Source organism: Numenius arquata, chromosome Z, assembly GCF_964106895.1.
Source record: "Numenius arquata chromosome Z, bNumArq3.hap1.1, whole genome shotgun sequence".
Taxonomy (NCBI): domain Eukaryota; kingdom Metazoa; phylum Chordata; class Aves; order Charadriiformes; family Scolopacidae; genus Numenius; species Numenius arquata.
In genome coordinates, this window is record NC_133616.1 from 38,150,640 (window position 1) to 38,162,999 (window position 12,360).

Here is a 12,360-nt window from a genome sequence, read left to right on the forward strand (position 1 = left end):
GCATCTGTAAACAAATAATTCATTTTGGCTTTGTTTCAAGGACTGCTCCAGGCTTTCTGTTTATCAGAGACAAATGGCAAAGTGATGAGTCCTGCATCGTAAAATTTTGTAATACTCAGAAGCAGAACTCCAGTGAGAAAAATCTATAACATCTTCAACTCAATGCATTATTGTAGCATGGGGGTTTTGGTGTTTTTATTTGCCTGCAGCTTTTCTCATGGGAGGACTGAAGTTCCTCCAATGTACCATAAAAACATAAATAAAACTTCAGATGGATGTATCATTTAGTGCCGTGAAGAAGGATGGACCTCCCCGTACTGATGCAGAAAATAGAGGTGGCTGCAAAACCACTCAGAATCATCCTGGGAAAATTAGTTTAATACTTAGCAGCTTTCTTAAATCCTAAAAGAATGCCGCTAGCTATGACAGGGAAGCTAATCCTCATGAATCATACATACTGATGTTGTGACATGAACCAGTACTTGGCCAGGAGAAAAAACTGCCACCAAGTCCTAGCCGAAGAGGATACACCTAGATCAGCAAGGTGTTAGTTGGTCAGCCCCCGTGGCAGATCTCCTGGCTATGGGCCAAGGCCTTTTGTTTTGACACAAGACACGGAGAGCCACACATCTATGAATGCTGGTGCACAGTCAGCTGTGTTAGAGAATGTGTCCTGTTGTACTGATGAATGCAAAGTATGCAAAACTGGACTGCAGACACTGCAGTTCCAATCTGACTTTGTAGGATAAGGATGTGCAGGGTAATTGCATAACTCACAAGATGTGTTACATTTTAGGTTACTTCATTGATTAAATCAGAACTGAAGAGTAAACAAGTCTAAGTGCACAATCAAAGTGCAGACCTGCTGAAAACCTTCTTTATTTTAGAATTATTTCAGAATATCTTTACAGGAAAATATCATGGACTTACTCATAGTTTTTCTCTACTATTAATTTATGGAGAGTAAAGAGTACCTGAAATGTTTTACTTGCAGTAAACCTGAACTCTTTATACAGACAACTCCACAGTTCTCCTTTGCTGACTGATGCTAATACAAAGTAGTTCTGCAGTTGTATTTGATGCTTAAAGCAAATAAAAAATGTAGTACTCTATAACCTTATATCTAGCAAAGCTAAAACTTGGCAAAAGATCATGGAATATTGAAGTCCTACAGCTAACTTTGTCACAAACTGGACAACACTGACAGAAGTTGACTTGAAGGAGCTCTATTTCTACTAATGTGTATTCATTAGTAATTTTATTTCCTAGAGCTTGTGTAGATGCATTTTGGGACAACTTGTGAGGGTTCTGTAGTTACACCCCTAACCATACCTCATTCCAAATGTTTATGGCAAAACATCAGACCTATGCCACATCAGTGAGATTTATTTCATCTTAATGAAAATGGAAGCTGCAAACACTACATTGACCATGTAACTCTGCAAGTCAGTTTACCTCTTATGAAAATGCAGTTGGTCAAATTTTAGTAGGAAGTAAAATTGTACTTCTTCAAGGCGGCTTTTAAAATAACTTCATCTTTTTGGACAACATGCAGTTCGAAGTAAAGAACAACATCTTGGCACATGAGCAAGCTTATCAAATTTATAGAGACACTGTGTAGTCCAGGATTCCAAATTATTTCAAATGAAATTCAAGATACTTGAGTTCACAGTGGTTACCCTTCTTGACAAAAACAGACAAAGAAATGTCTATTCTGCGGTACTGCACATGGTGAAGAGATCTGCAAGCGGGCAAGATGACACAACACCAGAGTACAGGCACACACCCCAGTAATCTCTCCACAAGACTTACTGGCATAAGCATGGTACTGTACAGTCACAGCTGAAGTACATTCAAAGACAGCTCAAGCCACACTCAATCTAGCTCACAAGCATCTGCACAACTTTTCTTGACCCTTGCCTGTTTTTATCCTTCCTGGCTTAAAATCAGACAGGCTCTAATCACACCCATGGGTGAAGTTTCATAGAAATTCACTTCAGAAAATGGTAATTTTGAAAGAACCTAAAGCAGATCATTCAGCACTTCAGCAATTCAGTACATTCAGAATAAAGATCAACTTGAAAGTAGTCCCTTTTCTGAGAACATCACAGTTTTCGGCAGCTGTTCTAGGCTACAGCCAAGTTACAAGCGTTTCCTACCCTGATGTTAATGTAGTTTGGTTTATGGCACAGACTAAGGCCTAAGCAAGTTTTTAATGCCTGGTTTAGTTTTGGAACACGACAAAAAACTCAAAGCATACTATAACATTTTTGCTGTGTTTACGCTTTCTATTTTGTGAGTCCCATCACAATACATATAATAACAAACACACACATAACAAATCCGATGGGCTTATGGCACCTCTCCTTCACTGGAGAGATTGAAGGCTGAGCTACAGAGACACTTGCCCCTTCTGCTTGTTCCTTCACAGAGCCCCATTCCATCATGCACATTGTCAGACTTTTAGCAAAATGGTGGGGAATCCTTTACCACATGTATAGCCTTTACCTGCTAGAATAGAGCATAGGTTGATCACGTTGGTAATGCTCATCTACATTCAAGGAAGAAGAAGAAATTGTGGTTGCCAAGGAAGCTGCTTCAAACAGAGATGGAGTGCTTGGCACTAAATCCGGCCGGTGTCGCGAAACTAGTACTGCATACACAAAAGTAAAGCACAACGTTAACAAATTTCATTTCAAATTGAATCCAAGAGTCTTTATGCAAGTGTACGGAGTCACATACTGCTCTCAACAGCTTCTTGAATCTTCTTAATATGTTTGAATTGATGAGATTGTGCTATTCATGTGCCCACAGACACACTCTTCAGTGTTACAGGGTGAATTTCAGCTGCTAGCTGCAGTACATTCAGCAGAATACAGAGCAACCCCCAAGGTCAAATATTAAACAGTGGTATGAATACGTGATGAATTCTTCTAAGTTCTGGGACTGGTCTCACATTACCAGGGCCCCGTTTTCAGATGGGATTAGGTGGCTGGTTCTCCTTTGAGCCTGTCGGCAGATGAAAGGGGCAAAGTCTGTGTCTCTTCAAAAAGACTCTGGGAACAAAGAACTGAGCTTCAAAATGCTTCCTGTGACATGTTTGTTTAAAAGTCAGTGAAAAGAATAGCACTGGCTCTGGCCTTAATCTGCTACCTGGGCTAGATAAATTTTTGTAGGATCCCCTGAAATCCAAGAGATTAACATCATACTATAACCTTAATTCTGGCTTCCTCTTGCTCCAGAAGGTCCATTCTGCCAAATATGGCTAAAAACTCTCTCCATGAGAATAACCTGACTCTGACGTTTTGAAAGATCAGCCAGATTGGCAGCTTTCCAGTTATAGGGCTTCTAAAGCTTGTACTAAGTTATTTTAAAACATTGTTTAGGCTGTTGATTTGAAAGACATTACCTTCTTCATCAAGGCTGGCGTAGCTTTGTCCTTCAGCAAGAATGCCATGCTTTCCATCCTTCCACTCCTGGCTAACTGCACACACTATTTCTTGTGATGCTGCCTTTAAAGCTGTGATGGAATTGCACCATTTCTTTGAAGGTGAAGACTTTAAAGCTGCATTACCAAATGAACATAGGTGTTGAATGATGCCATCTTATCTCCCTACACATCTTTAACAGCACATAAAAAAGCAAGCAATCTATAGTTTCTGAACACAGCCAAAGAACACATCCAGATTCAACCTGTTTATCAAATATTATATTAAAACTAGAGCCAAAAGTATTGTTATTTCATCTATGCATGGAGTATTTTTGTCTTTTTCTGAGGTTTCTTCCTGCTCATAGAACAAAAAAATCAAGTCGATCACCTTTGACATCGCTAAGTTACAAATCTCCTATGGAGTATCAACCCATGTAATCAGAGACAGAATGATACAGAAAAAAATGGAATACAGGGAAACTAAAAAGCCATTTGGAGCATTCTGAGATGTTATGATCGTTTCCTTGAACTGTGAACTACTGCTACTGTAGATGTATGTGCTACTACAAAATTTCCACTTCAGTGACATGTGTCAAATGTCACCTTTGGGTAAAATAAACAATTTCAAAATGTTGCTGGCTTGTACACTCAGGTATGAGCATCCCCTTTTTAGTTCTTAATAGGGCCTGCCTGCTTACCATGGTATTTTGCATGAAACTCTAGGATCTGACCATTGCCACTACTACTGAACCATGATCCCCAATTTGTGGTTCTTCTCCAGAAGGATGTCAGCCCATTCATTTAGTGTTTTTCAGTTACCAGCTGCTGACATGCATGCATTGGCTGCAAGGTTACTTCAGATGCACTGCAATAGTTCATATTGAGCCCTAATATAAAATTCAAGTTAAAAGTATCAAAGCCACTTGGCTAAAGACTGTAGAAGAGAATCAGATACATAGCTCCAGGATATTTTTAAAAAAATGACATTGTAGATAGCTGCTGAGCTAGCCTCTGCCTGAGGCTGAATCTGCTTATTATGTTTTTATTGTTATTTATGGAGGCTTGTTCTGTGCACTAGAGGAAAAACCAGACATTCGAAACAGGGTTTAAGAGTTTAAACTGAAATGTCTAAATTAAAGTTCAGAAACAATGTTCCTGAAGGTAGAATGCTCGCAATTCTTTGTTTTATGAAAGAATGATAATGCATTTTAACCATTAAACCACATAAAAGTAGGTTAATAGCCTTGTATACAGATCAGTAAGAGTGGGATATTAGGACAGGTTAATAGTCTGCAAAAATGAGACAGACAAATTAAGTTTAAAGAGAAAATTAAGCATGATGTCCTTAATTGTACATTGTAGTTTTGAAATACAGAATGGGTTGTGTCTTGTGCTGACATAAATCTAGCAGCCAGAATTAGAAAGAACTGAAAAAAGCCTCAAAAGTTCAGCAAACATATGGCTGCGTGAGACTTTACTTTGTCCAACACACGGAAGTACCAAGTTGAGTACTCCTTACTCTCTATCAGTACGGAGGAGTTTGAGTATTGTCTCAGACAACAAAGCTCCCACCACTTCTTTGGCGAAGTTATTCCAGGGTTTAAGAGATCTGAGCCTCAGGAGGCTCCTTCCTCCTTTCAGCTGAATTTTGCTTCACGTTTTTTCATATTACATCAGATTCTTTTATTTTGATATTAATCACCCTTTTCTGAAGGGTTTAACTTTTAAGACCTCTTAAGGTGTTAAATTAAGGTGTTGTTAATTTGTGCTAATATTTGTCGTCATCCAAGTTTCACTTAAATCTCATTTAGCTCTGTCCTTCATCTCTCTATCTGCCTAGACTTGTTTCTCACTCCAGATAACTAATGACAATGTTAAGAGGCTGGCATAACACTGGTCAAAAAGGTATTTACAAAACACCTTCTCTCAGTTTGATACAATGCCATATGCTCAATACTCTTTCTGTAGTATTTGAGCCAAGTGTCCATTCCACATTTTGACATTCAACTCCAAACCAAACACAGTTCCGTGAGCAGGATCATCAAACTGCTAACTAGGACCCACTTTAGGGTACAAGTTTCTCTATAACCTACATAGTTCTAGCCAGTCAATTTATATTTATTTGTCAAGAATTCTGCTTTATAAAAAAGACCCATGAAACTCACAAAAGTTTCCTAGAGCCTAAGCAGAAACATCCCTTCTCTAACTGAAAAAAAAAAAAAAAAAAAAAGTGTAATTTCAGTACCTCCACAGATTTAAAAAATAATTTGGCAGTAAAGCAGTAAATTAGTATGGATACATACAGTTTAAACCAATTGATCTGTAGGTCTTATAATAAAGCTTTATACCACTCGCCTCAATTGTTGAAAAAACCTCATTGCTCAAATAATCAGAAGAGCTTTTCCCCAAAGAGCAGCCTGGGCCACAGTGAACCCCAAGCACTCATCTTTGCCTTGCTGGAATATTCATCAGGTCTTCCCTGCAGCCTTCCTCACTGAACACACACTGAATGCATCTCAGCGGTCATCACCATCCTCCTCTGTACTTGTGACGCTTCAGACTGAATTTTCTTTCACTGACTAACTTATAGAGGAATTATCTATCAATTCATTAATATTTATAAGACTCTCCAAAAGTCTTATTTTCCTGAATAGCTGTCACAACATATCAGGCATATAAGGAATCACTAGTTAGGGTTAATTCAAATTCTCTCTTTTTCTTCTAAAGACTACTTCACTCTGCTTAAAATATCTCATTTCTTTCTTTTTTTTTTTTTTTTTAGTTCAGCTACTCAGCTTTCTTCTTTCATCACTCTATCCTATCCTTTTCTTCTTATTTAGCAATTTCACACAGTACCCATGACCTACACTTCTGATTTCTTGTTGCTCTTTTTTACCAGTTTTTCCTCTTCTTTCTTGCTCTTTTAGACCTAATGCCACTTGTTGTTCTAATCTGCCATGTCTCTAACTTTTCTTTTCATGGACGGGGTCAGAGTTTCACAAGCTCACTCCAAGTAATTTGATTCTTTCCAAAAACAGTTGGATACTGTCTTCAGACAAAAGCAGAGTAACAAAGGCCAGCACGGTCTGAAAAATACTGACTTTCAGTGGTAGAAATTTTGGTGAAAATAAAACCTGATCTGAACTTTTGATGGACAAAGCCTGTAAGATGATGCCTCTTAACTTTGCTTTTTTTTTTTTTTTGATTGTGCAATGAGAATATACTTATCACATCTGGAGGAACTATAATTCAAGGTAGATATGAACATATGCTCAAGATGTATATTCTTGAATGATAACTAATTTTCCCTTGTTAATTTTCAAAGTCAGGCTAAATGTAGCAATTCTGAAAATAATTCTGTTTCTTAATAGCTGCAGATTCTGTTGTTTTGCTTCATAGCTGTATCCAGATCACAGATTATGACAAAATATCTATACTGCTCACTAAGGCAACATTAATTTGTTCTTTTCAGTTTGGAATCAGGAAACAAAATGTGATAGCTATTTCTCCAATATTTTTGCTGAAATCTAACTTCATATGCCTACACTGCAGTGTTTGGACTCTTTGGAAGGTACAGTGCACTGGTTTGACTGGGACACAGTTTTCTTTACAGTAGCTCTATGCCTTGGATTTGTGATGAAAACTGTTAGCACACCAAGGCTTGAGTTATTGCTGAGCAGTGCTTATACAGCATCAAGGTCTTACACTGCTCTGCCAGCACGTAGGCTGGGGATGCACAAGAAGCTGGGAGGGGGCACAGCTGGGAGGACAGCTGACACCAACTAGCCAGAGGGATATCCCAGATCATACGATGTCGCACTGAGCAATAAGAGATGGGATAAACAGGAGCAAGGGGGGAACATTCATGGTTATGGCATTTGTCTTCCCAAGTAACCATTACGCATGATGAATCCCTGCTTTCCTGGAGATGGCTAAGCATCTGCCAGCTGATGGGTAGCAGATGAATTCTTTACTTTGTACATGCAACTTTTGCTTTCCCTATTAAACTGTCTTTATCTCAACCCAAGAGTTTTCCCATTTTTACCCTTCTGATTCTCTCTCCCATTCCACCACGGGGGGAGTGATTGTCTGTGTGGGGCTCAGCTGCCCACCAGGATGAAGCCACAACATACAGGAAGAACTCACTTATGTAGGATCAATTTACTCTCCCACCCCCAATGCCTTAATAGGATCTACAGTTTCAGGGTCTACTTTAAGTTACAGAAATCAATTCATTTTATTTGAGAGAAGTGACAATCAATAGTTAAATTGTTGCTGCAAGACTTAAACTTAAGCCTTTGGACAACTCTCAGCAGCAATGTCCCTCTGTAGTGATGGAGGGTTTCTCTTGGCTTTTTTTCTTTCCCCTGTGTACTGGGCTTGCATGGCAAGGTTTTGGTCACCTTGAGGAGGAAGGAGCAGCAGATGACGAACTGACCACAACCCCCACTCCTCCCCCCATGCTGCCTAGGAGGAGGAGGTAGAGAATTTGCCAGTGAAGCTGAGCCCAGGAAGAAAGAAGGGGTGGGGGGAAGGTGTTTTAAGATTTGGTTTAATTTCTCATTATCTACTCTGATTTGAATCATAATAAATGAATTTTCCCCAGGTCAAGTCTGTATTGCCCATGACTGGTAATTGCAGAGTGATCAATCTGTCCTTATCTCAACCCACAAGACTTTTGTTATATTTTTCTCCCCCTGTCCATTGAGGAGGGGAGTGATAGAACAGCTTTGGTGGGCACCTGGCCTCCAGACAGGATCAACACACCACACCATTTAAGTTGCTAATAGTAATGTGTATCTTACCCTTGAGAATTAATTAAAAGATTAAGGAAGCAGAAATGAAGGGGAAAACTAGAAACAAGTGATAGTGACAAAGAGAAAAGACCGTATTAATATCCATCTTCTGATTGTTTTCCTTGATAAAGCACAGAAGAAATCCACATCAAAGGGATGAATGCCTATCTTTTCAAACATGCTGGAGGTGGTATTTAAACAATCTTTAATTTGCAAACTACATAAATTAAAGTCAAAGGGGCTATTCCTATGAGTAACAGGTGTAGGACTGGACACATCATTAGATCATGAAATTTATTTTTATATCAACGTCAATATAAGGGAACTGTTTTACCATCAGATGCCCCTAATGTGACAAAAAATACATAGCAAATAATCCTTTGTAATTTACTATTAGAGTACAATCTCATTAGCTCCAGTGAAGAAACTCAACTCTGGCAATGTAAGTGCTACATGAAGTTGAATAAAGGATCCTTTTATTGCCAAGACAGGAGTGTTATAAAGTAACATTTACAAAAATATCTCAAAGTGAAAGTGACAACTTTCTTACCTTGAAATTTCTTAAAAACTCGTGTACTCATGAACTTTAAAAATCTGTCTGCATAAAAACTTGGTCGGTGAACTGAAACAGTGTCCTACAAGGTTGAAAAAGCTCTCAGTCACATTTGCCATAAGTAAATCACAACTAAATTGTCAAGAAAGAAGCTGGACACCTTAGGTAAACTATATCACACATTTCAGGCATACTCAGAACAAGCCAACCCTAACAAGTTCCCTTTTAAAGGTTAATTCTTCAAGAACTGTTCTTTAAGTATTTTATATATGAAATTATGAGTTACGAATTACACAGCCATATTCTGCAAAATCTTCCTAGCATTTGAAATGGTTTTTTTCACATTATGTACATCTTTCAGTTACAGATTCATCGATGTCCTGCTAAGTGGCTGTTTTCTTGTATAAGTTATAAGGACAAGCTGACCATTTTATTTGCTTTTTGAAAGATGAGCAAATAGAATCAGAGCATGTATTGGGAACTGATCTAAAAGATTTCAGCAGCAGCTCAAACCACGTGGTGACTACAAATATACCGAAGCTAGATCTTTCCTGGTTAACGTAAGTCAAAGTTCCCATTAGCTAAAATATCAGCAGTTAAAAAAATAAATAAGTAAAATCTACTTACTCCATCATAAACAAGAGCTTTCCAAGAATGTTCCAGCTTCTTCATTAATCTAAGCATATAAAAACAAAATAAGAACTGCTTTATAAAAATTCCACATTTGTAAGTAATTTCAGAATCGTTTGTTCAATAAAACGTGAAATTCAACTTACCTGTAAGACTGGAGAATATCAATAATACCCATAAATAAAAGTAGCTTTTCTCCTTTATGGCTTTTAGCTGGAATACCTCCCATTCTGAGAGAAAAAATGAAAACGCAGTTAGATTATCTTTTAAGACATCTGTAATCATCAGTTAGCAGGTGAACTGCAACCCAAAGAAATGCACACATTAAAGCTAGATGCTACAGTGCAAAGTTAGCCAAATGTGGGTCACTTAACATACAACTGATTTTAAATGGCAAACCTAAAGTATCTGGGATCCAGTGGTAAACATCCATTAAAAACAAAGACTATTTTAGGATAACTTTTAGATAGAATTGGAAATATTTAGATGATTTGAAAATTGGAAAGAAGTATACAACAGTTTAGTACTAAGGAAAATAAATTATTTTGCCTAGCTAAAGGAGAATTTTGTCACTTTATTGATCACATGTGAAAAAACTGTAAAGAGCCTGCACATTATTCCAAATCTGAAAAGGTTGTTTTGTGTATTTTTCACTAAAAATTACTTATGTGCCTTTCCAAAATTTCTCTACAGACAATTAGCAATAGAAAAAGTAGCAGTATCAAGCTCAGAAGCCTGGCTGCCTGTATGTCTACTTGGTTCAGAGTATTTACTTAGCCATGACATTAAAGAAGAAGGTGCTCATCCTAAAACCCCCTCTTCCTATTCCATCACCTAGAAAAAAGGGTCCACTGTTTTTAGAACCAGAAACTGAAACCCAATTTTCAGTCTGTGAGCTTCTGTTGAAATTGATGGACCCAATACAGAACCAGAAGAAAAACAGACTGAAAATGCAATACATGCAATACCTCCAAATCTTTTTTACCAGTTTGAGAAACAAGTAATACACACCTGAATCAGCTACCAAAGACATAGTTGAGAGTCTATTCCCCATTCTGCCATGAAAGCACAGTAGTCCCTTCCCCCAACAAAACAGGGCTACTATCACCTCAACCTTTTTTTTTGGGGGGTGGGGAGGAGGAGAGAAAGTTTTTTTTTTTTCATTATTCTAGGCACAAAGGAAACCATGTAAGAACAAGAGGAGTTTACATTACTGTAAAACCCCGTTACCATAAACTCCAGCTCAATTAACTGGTCAGACATTCACAAGTGTGAAGTGGGTTACAAAACTATATTCTGTCAGCTTTTCCTGGAAGCTACGACTGTAAATTCAATCCCATACAAGCAGCAGTTATTGCTACTGGGTATCCATTCTCATCCTCATACTGGTATGGCCTTATAACGAACCACAGCAGAAGACTGACCTAGGGGTTTTTTTGATAAGACCTAGGCTTATTTTCATCCACCTCAGTGAGGTCTGCCACTCTATCTGTTATGTCAATACGAGAGAGGCGTTAGTGCAAGGGGCCAAGGAAGAACTCAACTGCAGCAGCAGGATTTCAGCAGCTGTGCTACACTCAGGATCCACTGATCCAGGCAACACTCCATTAGCTCAAGTGCTGTGGGAGCCCAGGGTGGGTTTCCGGACATAATAACCACAGCGACTTTCTTGGATGACCTATATGAATTTTGGCTTTTAGTTAAAAAACCAAACCAAACCCCAACACCCTCTAAATTGCCACTGCAACACCTCTATCACCATTCAAGAGCATTCACCATCTCCTCTGTGAATGTGAGTAATGCTGTAAAAACTGAGTGAAATTCAGCTCCAATTTATATTCTAGAGCTCTGAATATCTGTAAACTCTCTCTAAATGCTAAGTATCACCATTCTCTCATTTGTTTGCTGCAGGTTTAAGCACATGTTCTTGCATCATCAGTTGTATTTACCTAGACAGCTCCCTTGAGAACCAGAAGAGTAAATCCTTAATTTGAAATGAAACCCTCATTATAATGAAAGACTGATTATATAAAATGAGAATGGTGAACATAATGCTCTCAGTAACACTAAAAATACTTGAAACAACAGAATAACTATTGTCTACAAACTCAAATTTCTGATGCAGTTTCTGCTAGATAGAAAAATAAGAGGAAAGCAGCAGTTCTTAATCTCAGAAAATATCATACATGGATATGACTGCATTTCAGTCGTTGATGATATAGTACTACATATTGAGTATACTATTTTGAGATGAAAATGACCACTGTAGGGATATCCATTTCAATGTTAGTTAACAGTTTTTGCTTGTGGCTCATCAAGCTGCTTCCAGTTAAAATTAGATAATACCTGGGGCTCTTGTAATAGCTATCTCATAATGTCTCTTTTATAAACAAATGCACTTGTGCATACATAAGTCACTCTGAACTAAGAAAATTTGCTATCATGTATTTAATGATGATCAATTTACTAATAAACATTTAATTTCCTGCTCTGCAGCAAATCTTGGTGGTCCAGCTTTTCAGGGAAAAAAAAAAAGGCTTAATCTTTCAATTCCTGAAATGCTGTGTGCTCTTGAATGATTTGTCTCTTAATATCAAGTGGCGAAGAGTGAAGAAACAGAATGTGCAAGCCTTAATAGCAGCCTTAAGAGCAAGTCATGGCACTTACGTGTTTGTTGTTTCTCTGGTGATGGAGTCCCCTGACTTCCCAGGGCCCTGTATGGACTCCATGGCTGTAGAATAGAGAACCTTCTGCCCCCCAGGACGTTTTGTGTCCGATGCGCTCCGGGAACACTCTCCCTCTTTTTCCTTCATGTTACTGCTCAGTATGTGGATTCCCAGTAGCAGACTGTAATCCATGATCTTAAAACTTTCTAGAACCTATGAACAAAGAAGAAATGGCTGTACTGAGACAAAAAAAAAGGCTACATACAATATGAATTATGCAGAAGC

At 38.2% G+C, this 12,360-nt stretch overlaps 1 protein-coding gene across 1 annotated transcript in view; it reads right to left on the reverse strand.

Moving 5' to 3' along the window:
* The window catches only part of PIP5K1B (phosphatidylinositol-4-phosphate 5-kinase type 1 beta), a 74,300-nt gene that overhangs the window by 17,277 nt on the left and 44,663 nt on the right, over nucleotides 1-12,360 (reverse strand). Inside the window, 6 exon segments of the mRNA XM_074165941.1 lie at nucleotides 2,509-2,653; nucleotides 3,410-3,565; nucleotides 8,777-8,861; nucleotides 9,407-9,455; nucleotides 9,556-9,639; nucleotides 12,077-12,288. Of these exon segments, the coding sequence (XP_074022042.1) occupies nucleotides 2,509-2,653; nucleotides 3,410-3,565; nucleotides 8,777-8,861; nucleotides 9,407-9,455; nucleotides 9,556-9,639; nucleotides 12,077-12,288 (731 nt within the window).